The sequence below is a fragment of the Cavenderia fasciculata genome, assembly GCF_000203815.1.
Source record: "Cavenderia fasciculata unplaced genomic scaffold Scf_ET2XIPL01COFD4-5, whole genome shotgun sequence".
Lineage (NCBI taxonomy): Eukaryota > Evosea > Eumycetozoa > Acytosteliales > Cavenderiaceae > Cavenderia > Cavenderia fasciculata.
In genome coordinates this window covers 2,156,236-2,172,541 of record NW_004457695.1, presented here as the reverse complement: position 1 = coordinate 2,172,541, position 16,306 = coordinate 2,156,236, and the positions used below count along the sequence as shown (strand labels likewise).

The window sequence follows — 16,306 nt, the reverse complement described above, 5'->3', positions numbered from 1 at the left end:
GACCAACTACTACTATTAACTAACAAACTTTAATAATAACAACAACTATTCTAAATATATACAGTACTAAACTCTTTGTTGATTAATCCACTATTCTCCTTATCATTGAATGTATGTATTATTATCTACTACTTTATAATCTCTTTGATTAGATGATGTATCTAAATCTAATCTAATCTAATATTCAAATAATATAATGAATGTAAATAATATATTTATAACCAAAATGGTCATCATCAGTAATATTGCTTGGCTCCAACTCTGGTGATTTTTTCAAAAAATTAAAAAGTCTGTACAGTTGGATCTTTGAGTAAGAACACGAGGACCATATTCATCTTGAATATAAGAGTTGTTGAAGAGTTGTTGAAGAGAGAGAGTAGAGAGTAGAGTAGAGTAGAGAATGATGTTATCAAGATTATTATTATCAACTTCATCATCTATATTATCAACTTCAACAACTACTAGAATATTGACAAATAGTTTATTGGCTGCAAGCAGTAATACTACTACGTCGACGTCTACAACTACTACATCAACTTTGACATCTACTAGATTATATTGTAATAGTTCAAAATTAAAAGAAGTTGGTAGAATTGATATCATTGGAGAATTGGATTCTGATGATGAAGATGGAGAATCATTTGAAGAAAAGTTTGAAGAACAACGTGGTGATATGATCAGAGCCTATGAACAGGCATCTGGCAAAAAGGTGTATGCTGCTGAAGAACGTTCTCATACTCACACAACCGAGAGTTATCGTGCAGAATTTGAATCAAAGCTTACACCAGGATCGAAACTAGCTGATGTCGAGACGGTCGTTGCAGGTCGTATCGTATCTGTTCGTACTGCCAGTACCAAACTATCGTTTATTGATATCATGACAAATGGACATTCCCTACAAATCATGGCCGATCTCAAACATTATGCAAACAAGGATCAATTTCAACCAATCGTTGAAACTTTAAGAAGAGGTGATATTATTGGTATGTAAATAGAAAGAAAAAGAGAGTAAAGAAAGAGATAGTAAATATATTGTTTGTTGTTTTTACTAATTAATTTTATTGATTGACAGAGATAAGGGGTGTACCAAGTAAAACAAAAGTTGGAGAATTATCAATTATACCAAAAGAGATTACATTGTTGACACCATGTTTAAAACCAATTCCATTGCGGTTGATCAATAAGGATACAAGATATAGAAAGAGACATTTGGATTTCTTGGTCAATGGACACAAGATTAGAGACGCGTTTATTGTTCGGTCGAGGATGATATCGTTCCTCCGAAACTACTTGGTGGAACGTGGGTTTTTAGAGGTGGATACGCCAGTGTTGTCGACGAATGTGGGCGGTGCTATGGCCAAGCCATTCCGAACACACAGCAATGCACTCGACCTCGACCTTTTCTTGCGTATCTCACCCGAGCTCTATCTCAAACAACTCGTGATATCTGGCTTTGACAGGGTGTTTGAAATTGGCAAGCAGTTCCGTAACGAGGGTGTCGATCTGACACACAACCCTGAATTCACAACATGCGAACTGTACCAAGCGTACGGCGACTACCACACAATGATGGCACTCACCGAAGACCTCATCTCCAAAATGGTCTATGACATTACCGGCAGTTATCGTGTACCACTGCCAGCAGACAATGACATTGAAATCGACTTTACACCTCCATTCCGTAGATTACACTTTATCCCAAAGATTGAAGAACTCAGTGGCGAGAAACTACCAGAAGACCTCATGTCCTACGACAACCTCCCTCATCTCTTACGTATCTGTCAGAAACATCATGTACGTGTATCCGAGCCACACACACCCACTCGTATCCTCGATGCACTCGCATCACACTATCTCGAACCACTCTGTGTCCAACCCACCTTTATCGTCGACCATCCCCGTGCCATGTCTCCCCTTGCCAAACTACATCGTGACAACTCTCAATGGACTGAACGATTCGAAATGTTTGTTGGCGGTAAAGAGTTGGTCAATGCCTACTCTGAACTCAACGATCCAACCGATCAACGCGACCGTTTCATCCAACAATCCAAAGACCGTCTTACAGGTGACGACGAAGCTCAAATCTACGATGAAGGTTACTGCAACGCCCTCGACTATGGTCTACCACCAACTGGTGGATGGGGTCTAGGTATCGATCGTCTGGTCATGCTTCTAACCAATAATGTCTCTATCCGTGATGTTATCTTTTTCCCAACAATGAAACCAAAATCAACGCCACTTCCAAACAAATAATAAATAAATAAAAAGAAATAGAATATATTATTAATATAAAAATAACAAGTAAGAAATGCTCAAGAAATAATAATAATAAATAAATAAATAATAGATTTGTTTTTGTATGTGTACACACAACATAATGTTAAAATATTAATTTTATAATTAGGAGCTGCTTTATTTTCAAACCAATTTTTTAGACCTATTTGTTGATGATAATAATAATAATGAGAGAAAAAGATATTAATATAATGTATGGATATTGTTTGATTGTTTTGTTTTGTTTTTATACATACGTTTGGCTTTTCCTTCTTACCCTTGTAGATGGCAAGGAGGGAGACAGATGAGACCTTGACGACCTTGAAACGGACACCTGGAATATCACCGACGGCGTGACCAGAACGACCGAAACCAGCGACTAAAACCTTGTCGTTTTCTTGGATGTAGTTGAGACAACCATCACCTGGAACGAAAGCAGTGATCTTCTTACCGTTCTTCTTGAGTTGAACTCTGACACACTTACGAATGGCAGAATTTGGCTGTTTAGCTTCAATACCCAAACGAGTAACAACAATACCAGAGGCATGGGAAGCACCACCGAATGGGTTAGCCTTCAAGGCGGTACCAAAATGAGCCTTCTTGTATTGCTTATCGTGCCATCTGTTGGCTTGACGATGAAGTCTAAGCTTTCTTGCGGTTTGAATTCCGTTTGGCATTCTAAAAGAGAGAAAGTAATGTAGGTGGTAGGGAGAGTGATGGTTGGGTTAATCTCTATATTCTACTTGTTCTTTCTTTGACGTGATGATATGATTGAATGTTTGCTGTGTCTGTCTGGTGATCATCCACCACTCTCATTCATCATTCTCATCGTCTGTCTTCTTCTATGTTATGTGATATATACTTGATATTCTGATCGAAAAAGAGATAGATTCAATGTTGAGAGGCGCACTATCAAGCCATCGGCTGGCGTGACAGCAATCGTCTTCCAAAATTTTTCAAAAATTCTTTTTTTTTAAAATTGTTTTCGTTTTTGAAATGCTCGAATTAATTGCCCTCTCATTCCTCACACTTTGGGTTGTCTTCAAACCGATGCACTTCAACCATATTTTTATTCACACAAGAGAGAGATAAGATAGAGATATAACACTAATATATCTATTTAATGATGAATTTATAATTAAGAAAGAGAGAGAAGAAAGGAAGAAAGAGAGATGAGAAGAGAGGTGAGACAACAAAAGAAACGATAAGGAGGGATGAATTTAATTTAAAAATTTATTTTAATTTTGGAGGTTGCATTGTGGAATGGTCCACAAATACTCGCGGTTTCATAAGTTTATTGTTTCTTTGTTCATGTCAAGGGGTTGTTAAGTAATGGTATACAATGACCGCAAGAGAGCGTATCACTGCTAGAGCAAACTTTGAAAACGTTTCAACATGTTGTAGGTGTCTAACAACCCTACTCTATGGACCCTTCCTCATGGCAATGAAGTTAAACTTGTCATTCAAGTGTCTCTGGATAAGATTTCTTTTATCCATGTACCAATTTTTGACAATTTGTATTATTTATGATTATTATCTATTTACTAGTAAATTAATCAAATATACAAACCAAACCAATTTTAATTAAAGAAAATTAACTACTACGACACAGTAGTTTGAATTTGAATGAACAAAAATGTATCATGATCATAGATAGTATGATTGATTTATTATTATTATTATTATTATATACATTATTTTTAATTATTAATTTGATCGATTGATTTGTACAGAGTTTTGGGAGGAGGTGATTGTTGTTTTGTAGTATATACATATTTATAAATAATTATTATTTGTTTGTTTGTTTTGTCTTTTTAAAAGTAAACTCTTTACAATTTACTTTAATGGATGACCAATATCCTTTCCTCTCAACTTTACATTCAAAGTCTTTTCCAGTTTGATAAGAATGGCAATACTTGGGATAGCAGAACCACTTTCATATTCATTGACTACTGATTGTCTTTCATTGATCTTTACTGCCAATTCCTTTTGAGTCAACTTTAATGCTACACGTGCTCTTTGAATCGCTTGTGGCACCGATGCTTTGAGTTGTGGTAACTTTAAGTCTCCTTCATCCTCTTCAATCTTTTTTTGATTGATACCACTTGATGCTCTATTCGTACCTGCATTGTCTACACAATCATTATTTAATATTGATATACATTAATATCTATTTTTATCCTAATATATATATATCTATCTCTATTGTATTGTCACTTACACTTCTTAACCATTGGGTCATTCATTTTTTTGTTGAGAAAAATTAAATTAAAAAAGAGATAGAATATTAATTAAATAGAATGATGTTATTATTAATAATATTATTATCTATGTATTATATAATAGATAGATAGATAGATATTTGTTTTTGTTTAAATAAATAAAAAGTTGATTTGAAGTGGTCAGTTGTACAATGGTTTTAAAGCTTTGTGGTTGGGGTTGCATTAATTTAATTAAAAAAAAAAAAAAAAAAAAGAAATGATTTTACTTCTTTTCTTTGAGTCTTCCTCTTTTTTATTAAATATATGTATTCCACACTAAATCAAAGGGTTCTTGATTTTTTCTAATGGTTCTGAGAGTTTTCATCCATCTCTCTATCATTGTCGTCGACAAACAATATTGTCTACTCTACATTACCAAATTTCCAATTCAAATCAAATGGAGAGTCATCAGAGGATGGATTAAAATATAAATAAATAGGATCATATTGAGATTGTTGAGGGTGTTGATTATTATTTGTTGTTTGATTGATTGATTTTGGTTGTCTTTGTTGAGTGATTATTCCACCTTGAAGAGTCTTTGTTTCCAATACCAATATATTGTTGTTGTCTGGGTCCAATCTTTGAATTGAAAATTGATGGGTTCGTTGATTTGAAAAAATGATAGTTAAATATCTAACATTGGTGTGGTTGATTACTTGATCTAATCTAAATGCCACCTTTGAAGCATGGTTATGAAGATGGCAGGTTAGGTGAGTCGTATTGCGTGGTAACCATTGGTGTGTTTGTGAGATGATAGAGTTGGATAATTTTGAGCTGATTGAATAGATTGGGGGTGTTTGGATACTTGGTGACAGGTTGGAGTTTTGACCCAATGTCATTGATAGATATTTAATGGTTGGTGGTACATTGATGGTCACGTTAAAGTCACCTATTCTATGGGCTATTTTGAGTGTTTCAAGATTAGGTGGTGTATAGGTAGATGGAAACATAAAATCTGTTTGTCCTTTGGTTCTACCATCCACTCTCCAAACCAGTTTTTTTAAATGTTGTGGAAGTGATACCGGAGCTTCTTTAACTGTCATCTTTAGTTTGACCAGTGATTGAGGGAGTGGTTGTACAATTGGTTCATAATAGTCTCCCACGATGGTTAGATGCGTGAGTAATGGTGGGAATACAATTTGGTCAAGTATCGGTTGACCTTCAATGAATTTATGAATGGATAGTTTTTGGATCGTTGATGGTATGATATTGGCTGGAATGGTATTATAACAATGATAGATGGATAGTCTCTTGAGAGATGACGTCACCGACTGTGATAGACTGATTTGACCATCAATCAATGCTCTTTGATTTACATACAGTTCCTCCAACATTGGCATTGTACAACGAGATGGGATTTGTACAGATGTAGAAAAGAATCCAAGAATGTTGATCGAGGGAGGAATGGTCATATCAATACCATGCTTTTTGTTCTGTACTGGGGTATCTCTGATCGAGAGTGTTTTGAGGTTGGACAGACTCTCGAGATCAATGAATGATGGTTCATCCTTCAAAGTTGACCCATTTCGGAGATGGATAGTTAGTTTGACTAGCAATGTCAACGAACCGAATGTATCTCTTGGAGGTATCTCTATTGATGCCAGAGTGAGTGATGTCAGACTGCTTGGCAACAGACCTGGAGCAATCCCAGTCACAAAATAATTCGAGAACCTAAGATCTGTCAACGATACACATTTGTCAAGACCCAAGTCGACGAGAGGGTATTTGGTGGCAACATTCAATGTCAGATACTTGAGTGTTGTGTGTTGACCTAGCTTCAAATCATCCAACTTGTGTACATGGATTGAAAGCCGTTCGAGACGTGGCAAGAGTCGCGAGACAGCAGACGTCGAGTGGTCACCACTCTTTCCAACAAGATCTAGATGTATTCCGTGGCGACAGAAAATGAATAGCTTCTCGATCGATGGCATGTCGTAGAGTGACTGTTGTGACGGTATGTAATTGATTGCCAGTGCGGTTGTAATACCACTTTTATCGGGTCTGTCTGCAGAGATACGTTGTTGTACCCATTGGGGATATTCACTATGATTGGTTTGGGTTGAGAGTATTACGTATTGATTCGATATACTATTCTCCAATATATCTTTAAATGAGTTGAGGTTAAATCGAGTAGCCGTTGCTTTAAACTGATCTGATATGGCTCTCTTTTTAGTATCTATCACTTCTATCCCATTGAAACTAACCAATCTTTTTAAACTACTATTCCTATACAACTTTTTACAAGTTAACAACAAACATATTATATCTACATTATTGTCAATAGATGTTATGATTTGTAGTAGTAATAAATTAGATAACTGTAATAGTAGACTGCTAGTCATCTTTGTGTGATCATTGCGAACTGGGTGTCAAAGTAACAAAGTATTGATTATTTTTTTTAAATTTTGGTTGGATCAAACAAAAGTTTACAATTATTAACAGGTTATTTCTAAGGTTCTATCCACTCACTACTACTTCTTGTGATTGAATATGTAGATAAGAATCAAGAAGAAGTTGTGCCATCACGTTATTTATTCCTTTTTTGTTCTTCTCTTTTTTTTTTTTTTTCAAAACCAACTTTGTTATTATTTGGATATCCTATATCTGATTATTATAGCCGAATGATACAGACTCTGTCATTTGACTGTTGTTTATTTTTGATTATTACTAAAGCTCCAATTAAATTCCAATGGACAGGAGGAGCCGCTACTGAAATGGAAATGAATGCAATGATATTGATTTCTCTGATTGATTATATAATATATCTTTAAAAGAGAAGAGGTGGAATCTAGTTGCTGCTGCTATAAACTTTTCTGATATCTTTCCTTTATCTGTATCGATAATATCAATTCCTTTAAACCACTTTATTTTTTTAAATTGTTCAAAGTGTTGGATATATAAATATTATATTATTCTCCATTTCAACCCAAATGAGTCACCAGCTTCAATATATAAATAATTGATTGATTTTCTTTTTCGAGTGATTATTCCACCTTGAAGTGACTTTGTTTCCAATACCAATACATTGCTGTTGTCTGGGTCTAATCTTTGAATTGAAAATTGATAGGTTTTTGAAAGTTTGATGATGATATCTAAATATCTAACATTGGTGTGATTGATTACTTGATCTAATCTAAATGCCACCTCTATTGTCGAAACATCTTTTAAATAACAAGTTAGATGTGTTGTATTGGGTGGCAGCCATTGTGGTAAAAGTTGTGTAGGGTTGGAAATCTTTGAACAGATTGAATAGACTGGAATGGCTCTTTGTAGCTGGTTCAAAGATATTGATAGATATTTGATGGTCGGTGGTACATCGAGGGTATAGTCATCTTCGATACCAAAGAGATCGAGTGTTTCAAGATTGAGTGGATAGGATGATGGGAATACCAATGTCTCTTGGTCAGGAGATTTGAACCAAACGAGTTTTTTTAAATGCCAAGGAAGCAATTCTCGAGGTGTATTATAGAATGATTGTTTTAGTTTAATGAGCGATAGAGGGAGTATGGCTGACTCATAGTCTCCAGTAATAGTTAGATGAGTGAGTAATGATGGCAACATAAATTGTCCAAGTATATATCTATTGGGGGATTTACGAATGGTAAGTTTTTTAAGAGTACATGGGATGTTGGTATGGGGTGGAAAAGTTTCAAAGCAATTGCGAATAACTAGTTTCTTTATCGATGGACACTGTGGCCATAGATTGATTCTATCTTTAATTAATAGGCTTTGTTCAATATACAATTTTTCCAACAGTGGCATTCGACAATCGGATGGGATTTGTACATATGGGCTACAGAGGTTAAGAATCTTGAGGGAGGGAGGTACATTTACACTAATCGATACACTGGGATCTAGGTATTTTCGGGCATATATCTCGAGTGTTGTGAGGTTGGATAGAGTATCGAGATCGATGAATGGTTGTTCATTCACTCCTTTAGTTAAATCCCTGTCCAGGTCGATACGGAGGTACACCAGCGATGTCAATGAAAGGAATGTATCTCGTCGAGGTATATCCAACTTTCTCAGAGTGAGTGATGCCAAACTGCTTGGCAACAGACCTGGAGCAATCTGCATCACAAAATAATTATTCAATGCCAACTCTGTCAACGATACCAACTTGTCCAACCCCAAGTCACTTAGTGTGCAATCGGTAGTGATATCTAGTTCAAGAGACTTGAGTGTTGTGTGTTGACCTAGATTCAACTGCTTTGCAAAAACTGATAGTCGTTGTAGTTGTGGTAAGACTGAGATATGACCAAGATCGAGCATATCTTGGTCGTATTGTTTAATGAATAGTGTCTTGATTGATGGTATAGAGTTGAGAAGTGGTTGTAGTAGTGTTGGTTCATAATTTATCACCAATGCTTTTGTAATGTCACTCTTGTCGGCTCTATCAATCAGAGAGATATGTTGTTGTATCCATTGAGGAAAGAGTGAGCATTGACTCGGAATGATGATATGTTGATCAGATATACTATTCTCTAATATATCTCTAAATGAGTTGATGTTGAATCGAGTAGCTGTTGCTATAAATTGGTTTGATATCTCTCTCTTTTTCGTATCTATCACTTCTAAACCTTTAAACTGAATCGATCTTCTTAAAGCACTATTACGATACAACTTTTTACAAGTTAACAGCAAACATACTATATCTCCATTGTTGTTAATATCTGATATGATATGTAATAGTAATAGATTAGATAAAGATAATAGTAGAGTCATTGGTGTTTGCAATCATTCAAAAACAAAATTGGTTGCATAAAAAAAAGAAGAAAATGTTATACTATTTTTAATGGTATATTTATTATTTATTTATCTAATTCTTTCTTATCATTGTTTGGAAAAATCTCCAATTCAAACCAAATGAAGAACCATGATCAATATCAAAATATAAATAAATTGGATCGTATTGTTGTTGTTGTTGAGTGTTGTTGATTGATATTCTTTGTTGTTGAGTGATTATTCCACCTTGAAGTGACTTTGTTTCTAATACCAATACATTTCTATTGTCCAAATCTAATCTTTGAATTGAAAATTGATAGGTTTTTGAATAACTGACGATAGATAAATATCTAACATTGGTGTGATTGATTACTTGATCTAATCTAAATGCCACCTCCCTTGTTGAAACTTCTTTTAGGCAGCAAGTTAGATGAGTTGTATTGAGTGGTAGCCATTGTGACAACAATTGTGTAGGTTTGCTAATCTTTGTACTGATTGTATAGATTGGAGGAGGGTTTGTTTGCCCGATGTTTGATAATGGATACAAAGATATTGATAGATATTTGATTGTTGGTGGTACATCGATGGTAAATTCATCTTCGATACCAGAGAGATCTAGTGTTTCAAGATTAGGTGGATAGGATGATGGGAGTGCCAAAGTGTATTGGCTTGGAGATTTGAACCAAACCAGTTTTTTCAAATGTTGAGGGAGCAAAGCTGGAGATGTAATGTCGATTGTCTGTTTTAGTTTAATGAGTGATTCTGGGAGTTTAATTGGCTCATAGTATCCAGTAATAGTTAGATGAGTGAGAGATTGTGGCAACACAACATGTCCTAGTACAATGGTGTCTTTACGAATGGTAAGCTTTTCAAGAGTCGATGGGATGATATTGGCTGGCACGATTGCAAAGCAATCGTTGATAACTAGTTTCGTTATCGATGGACACTGTGATAAAACATTGATACTTTCTTTAACCAATAAGATTTGTTCAACATACAATTTCTCCAACATTGGCATTTGACAACGAGTGGGGATTTGTACATTTGAGGTACAGAGGTCAAGAGTGTTGAGTGAAGGAGGTACACTAATAGATATACTGATATCCCCTTCATCTTTACCGGCATATATTTTGAGTGTCTTGAGGGTTGATAGAGACTCGAGATCGATGAATGGGTGTTCATTCACTCCTTCCAATGAATCATTGTCCATGTCAATATGGAGGTACACTAGTGATGTCAATGAAAGGAATGTATCTCGTCGAGGTATATCAAACGTTGGCAGAGTGAGTGACGTCAGACTGTTTGGCAACAGACCAGGACTAATCTCTGACACAAAATAATTAATCAATTCCAACTCTGTCAACGATACGAATTTATCCAACCCCAAGTCACTTAGTGTGCAATCGGTAGTGATATCTAGTTTAAGAGACTTGAGTGTTGTGTGTTGACCTAGAATCAAATGCTTTGCATGAACTGATAGTCGTTGTAGTTGTGGTAAGACTGAGATATGACCAAGATCTACCAAATCACCGTATTGATTAATGAATAGTGTCTCGATTGATGGTATCGAGTAGAGTTGTTTTAGTGGTATTGATAGTACATTAGTGACCAATGCAGTTGTAATACCACTTTTATCAGCTCTATTTGCAGACGAGATGCGTTGTTGTATCCATTTCAATTGATAGTATTTGTCTAGATCAGGGATATTTAATATCACCTGATGATCAGATATACTATTCTCCAATATATCTTTAAATGTGTTGAGGTTGAATAGAGTAGCTGTTGCTATAAACTGTAGTGATATCCTTCCTTTGTTTTCATCTACAGCTGCTATTCCTTTAAATCTAATCAATCTTCTAATACTGCTATTATGATATAACTGTTTACATGTCAACAATAAACATACTATATCTGAATTACTGCAGTCAATATCTGATATGATTTGTAATAGTAAAAGATTAGATAAAGATAATAGACTCGTCATCATGAAATTGTGTAATCATATCAACAAAAAGAGTTGTACCCAAGTTTTGCTTCAAAGGTCAAACAAAAAAAAATATTCTTGGAAATTGCAATATGTGTTCACGAGTTTTGTGATGAGGGATAGTTGTCTTGGCAATCATGAGACATAAACATCTAACATTGGTGTGATTGATTACTTGGTCTAATCTAAACGACACCTTTGGATCCCCTTTGTTAATAAGGTTGCAAGTCAAATGAGTAGTATTGAATGGTAGCCATTGTGACACCCATTGTAGATTTTTAGGGATTCTAGAGATGGCCTCCATCACTTACTCATCTAACTATCAAGGCACATTGTGACTTCTACATCAAGGATGACCAAAAGTTCCCAAAATCACTCATTAAACGAAAGTTGATGGTCACTAACTTGATCAAGTGTGTATTCTTCGGTCCAGATACGTATTGTAAGCCTCTCGATAGTGGATGGGATGATATTGGCTGGAAAGATGTCAAAGCACTTGTAAATTAACAGTTTCTTGAGTGATGAGGATGACAACAGAGATACGAATTTAGCAAGTCCCAAGTCGATAATAGGGTACCGTTCATCATTTTGAAATTAATAGTCAGAGACTTGGTGTAATGGCATTGATATTAAATTATCTGGCACTAAAAATGTTGTAATACCACTTTGGTCAGCTCTGTCTGCATAGATTCGTTCTTTTATCCATTGAGGATATTCTTCGTCTCGTTCATCAAAATCAAGATTATTAAATATAACCTGATGATGGGGTATACTATTCCCAAATATATCTTAAATTAGTTGATGTTGAATAGATTAACTGTGGTTATAAAGTGTTGTGATATTTTTCCAATTTTGGTATCAATAGCTTCTATTCTTTTAAATCGAATCACTCTTCTAATACTATTATGATATATCCTTTTACAAGTTAACATAAAACTAACTATATCTCCATTATTTTCAATATCTGTTATGATTTGTAATAGTATTAGATTAGATAAAGATAATAGACTGTTCATCATGTCATGAACAAATAATGAAAGTAAAAAACAAAAAAGAGGGCTTGTCAAAACAGAAAAAAAAAGAAAATAATTAAACAAAAAAAAGCTTTTTCTTCTTTATTTTTTTTTATACACCTTTAATTATATTTTGTGGGTCAAAAGTACTTGTCCATTTCATGGGCAAGCCAAATGGAGATTCATAACTAGTTTCAAAATATAAATAAATTGGATCAATTGATTTTCTCTGTCGTTGAGTGATTATTCCACCTTGAAGTGACTTTGTTTCCAATACCAATACATTGTTGTTGTCTGGGTCCAATCTTTGAATTGAAAATTGATAGTTTGAGTTTGTAATAGTGATATTTAAATATCTAACATTGGTGTGATTGATTATTTCATCTAATCTAAATCCGGAACCAGGGGTATAGTTTTGGAGGTTGCAAGTTAGATGTGTTGTATTGTGTGGTAGCCATTGTTGTTGTTGTTGTTGTTGTTGTTGTTGTTGTTGTTGTTGTTGTTGTTGTTGTGATTGATCAATGACTGGTTTGTTTATCGTGGGGCTGATTGAATATATTTTCAATGCAACTTTGAGTAATGGGAAGGTCAAACGCATTGATAAATGTTTGATGGTCGGTGGTAAATTGCCAATGGTACAATCACCTTTGATTTCGAGTAGGTTGAGTGTTTCAAGATTGGCTGGGTATGAAGATGGAGGTAAATATTGTGATTCCCATACGAACCCAAGGATACTCTCGAGATTAACCGTTTGTTTTAGTTTAATGAGTGATTCAGGTAGTTGAACAGACCCTTCGACGTCATAGTTTTCATCAAACGATAGATGAGTAAGTAATGGTGGGAATACAATTTGTCCAAGTATAGATTGAGTGGATCTATGTGTATCAATGGTAAGCCTTTCAACTGTGGACGGTATGTTGATATTGGCTGGCATTGGTTCTACACATGCATAAATAGCTAGTTTCTTGAGAGATTGGCATGATGTCAGACTAATCTTTCCATCAATAAATACTCTTTGTTGCACACACAGTTTCTCCAATAGTGGCATTCGACAATCAGATGGGATTTGTACTGAGTCTGACCAAACTGTTAGTGTCTTGATTGAAGGAGGTACACTAATCGACATACAGTCCTTCTTTTCTCTTTTTTTATCACCCATTGCAATAAAAGATAGTGTCTCTAGTTTGGATAAACCATCTAGATCGATGAATTGTTGTTCTTGTACCACTTTGTCTATTGCGTACTTGAATATTCGTATATTGAGGTACAATAGTGACTTTAATGAAACGAATGTATCTCTTGGTGGAATATCCTTTGGTTTAATAGTGAGTGATGTCAGAGTAGTTGGTAATAGGCCTGGTCCAATCTCATTGACAAAGCTATTGAGTGTCAGCTCTGTCAACGATACAAATTTGTCTAATCCCAAGTCACCAAGTGTATAGACAGTATAGACTGTTAGTGTAAAAGATTTGAGTGTTGTGTGAATACCAATATTAAACTTGTTTGCACGAACTGATAGTATTTGTAGATTAGGTAAGAGTGCGATAGAGCCAAGATCTACTGTAAATAATTCATTATCAATGAATAGTGTCTTGATTGATGGTATGTTGTAAAGTGACTCTATCACTGATACTTCTTTACAATTTGTAACAAATACAGTTGAAAAACTACTACTACTTTTATAGACTCTGTCTGTTGCAGTGATACGTTGTTGTATCCAATTTGGGTAACCCCAATCTGATTGATTTTGTTTGCGTATTATCACCTGATGATCAGATATACTATTCTCCAATATATCTTTAAATGTGTTGAGGTTGTATCGAGTAGCTGTTGTTAAAAACTTTCTTGATATCACTCCTTTGTCTTCATCTATAGCTTCAATACCTTTAAACTGAATCGATCTTCTAATACTACTATTACTGTACAACTTTTTACAAGTTAACAATAAACATACTATATCTGCATTACTGTTAATATCTGATATGATTTGTGATAGTAATAGATTAGATAAAGATAATAATAGAGTCATCTTGTGTAGATCATTAAACAAATAACAAATAACAAATAAAAGAGAAAAAGAAAACAAATAGAAAAAAAAAATAAGACTTTATTTTATTTATTAATTAATATTTTTTGAACTCCAATTCAAATCAAATGGAGAAGAAGAACCAGTATCAAAATATAAATAAATTGGATCATATTGTTGTTGTTGTTGATTGTTGATTGATTTTGTTCGTTGCTGAGTGATTATTCCACCTTGAAGTGTCTGTCTTTCCAACACCAATATATTCTTATTGTCTGCGTCTAATCTTTGAATTGTAAATTGAATAGTTTGTCGATTTGAAAAAATGATATTTAAATATCTAACCTTTGTATTGTTGATTACTTCATCTAATCTAAATGCACCATGATGATCATACATTGTGTCTTTTAGATGGCAATTTAGATGAGTTGTATTGGATGGTAGCCATTGTGAATGATAGATGGGTTTGGCAATCTTTGATCCAATTGAAAAGATGGAGAGTGTGTTTTTTTGTTTAGGGTATTGGGTCAATGTTATTGATAGGTGTTTGGTGACTGATGGTATTGCTGTACGATAGTCACCACCTTCATCAAAGAATTGGAGTGTTTCAATGTGAGGTGGATAAGATGATGGGAATTCAAAATAAGAGGTCATCATTCCCTCCCTATCAAAATGCCAAACTAGTTTTTTTAAATGGGGAGGTAGTGGATGATTGTTGTTGTTGTTGTTTTTGACGTGTTGTTTAAGTTTGATGAGTGTGTCTGGTAGTTGAACATTAATATAGCCTCCTTTGACAGATAGGTGGGTAAGAGATGGTGGGAATTGGCAGTCTTCAAGATTATCGTCAAAGAGTTTATAGATTGATAGCTTTTCAATGGTCGATGGGATCATATTGTCTGGATTGGTATCGAGATATTCCTTGCACTCGTAAATAGCAAGTTTCTTGAGTGATGGGCCGCATGATAAAGATAGACTGATTCTACCATGAACCAAGATGCATTGTTGAACATATAATTTCTCCAACAATGGCATTTTACAACGGGTTGGGATTTGTACAGATGGAGCAAAGATATGGAGAATGATGAGTGATGGAGGTACAGTAATCTCTAGACTATACTGTCTATCCTCTGTTGAATCACTGTCGTCACTGATTATGAGTGTCTTGAGGTTGGATAGACTCTCAAGATCGATGAATAGTTGTTGAATGGATTGTTCATCATCTTTTTCAACTCCCTTCAGATCTATGTTGAGATAAACCAACGATGTCAATGAAAGGAATGCATCTCGTGAGGGAATATATAACGGTCTCAGAGTGAGAGATGTTATACTGTTTGGTAAGATTCCTGTCCCAAGATTTATGACATAATAACACTTTATCGTCAACTCTGTCAGTGATACGAATTTGTCGAGTTGCAAGTCACCAAGGTTGAATGTATTGTCGATACGCAGTTTTAGAGACTTGAGTGTTGGAAGAGGATCAAGCTCCAATCCTTTTGCATGAACTGATAGTCGTTTTAGATTGGGCAAGCGTGAGATATGGTTAAGATCGAGTGCAGTTGTATTTTTGTTGATGATGAGTGTCTCGATTGATGGTATGTCGTAGAGTGAATCTAGGGGCGATAGTGTTGGTTGATATTTCGTCACCAATGCTGTTGTAATGTCACTACTCTTGTTTACTCTGTCTGCAGAGATAGAGATACGTTGTTGTATCCATTGAGGATAGTCTGTGATTTCTCGAGATAGTATCATCACATGTTGATCAGATATACTATTCTCCAAGATTTCTTGAAATGAGTTGATATTGTATTGTGTAGATGTTGCTATAAACTGTTTTGATATATCTCCATTTTCTTTATCGATTACTTCTATTCCTTTGAACTTAATCGATCTTCTAACACTACTATTACTGTACAACTTTTTACAAGTCAACAACAAACATATTATATCTGCATTATCATCAATATCTGATATGATTTGTGATAGTAATAGATTAGATAAAGATAATAGTAGACTAGTCATCGTGTGT

At 34.8% G+C, this 16,306-nt stretch overlaps 5 protein-coding genes across 5 annotated transcripts; 1 reads left to right on the top strand and 4 right to left on the bottom strand.

Moving 5' to 3' along the window:
* Positions 1–400: 400 nt before the first annotated feature.
* On the top strand, positions 401–2,253 carry mlysS (leucyl-tRNA synthetase; the record flags this gene model as incomplete). Its single annotated transcript, XM_004355888.1, has 2 exons — positions 401–983; positions 1,073–2,253. 2 exons carry the CDS (start codon positions 401–403, stop codon positions 2,251–2,253), a joined length of 1,764 nt encoding a protein of 587 aa, XP_004355941.1.
* Positions 2,254–2,431: 178 nt separating this feature from the next.
* Positions 2,432–4,520, bottom strand: rps23 (40S ribosomal protein S23; the record flags this gene model as incomplete). Its single annotated transcript, XM_004355887.1, has 4 exons — positions 2,432–2,437; positions 2,532–2,952; positions 4,115–4,406; positions 4,496–4,520. 4 exons carry the CDS (start codon positions 4,518–4,520, stop codon positions 2,432–2,434), a joined length of 744 nt encoding a protein of 247 aa, XP_004355940.1.
* A 377-nt stretch (positions 4,521–4,897) lies between these two features.
* DFA_08450 (uncharacterized protein) lies at positions 4,898–11,548 on the bottom strand (the record flags this gene model as incomplete). The annotated part of the gene is made up of 6 exons (XM_004355886.1): positions 4,898–6,700; positions 7,560–8,244; positions 8,278–9,158; positions 9,186–9,208; positions 9,399–11,125; positions 11,334–11,548. The coding sequence occupies 6 exons, from the start codon at positions 11,546–11,548 to the stop codon at positions 4,898–4,900; spliced, it is 5,334 nt and encodes a 1,777-aa protein (XP_004355939.1).
* Positions 11,549–11,838: 290 nt separating this feature from the next.
* Positions 11,839–14,286, bottom strand: DFA_08449 (uncharacterized protein; the record flags this gene model as incomplete). Its single annotated transcript, XM_004355885.1, has 2 exons — positions 11,839–12,032; positions 12,378–14,286. 2 exons carry the CDS (start codon positions 14,284–14,286, stop codon positions 11,839–11,841), a joined length of 2,103 nt encoding a protein of 700 aa, XP_004355938.1.
* A 90-nt stretch (positions 14,287–14,376) lies between these two features.
* Positions 14,377–16,299, bottom strand: DFA_08448 (uncharacterized protein; the record flags this gene model as incomplete). The annotated part of the gene is made up of 1 exon (XM_004355884.1): positions 14,377–16,299. The coding sequence occupies one exon, from the start codon at positions 16,297–16,299 to the stop codon at positions 14,377–14,379; it is 1,923 nt and encodes a 640-aa protein (XP_004355937.1).
* Between the last annotated feature and the right edge of the window lie 7 nt (positions 16,300–16,306).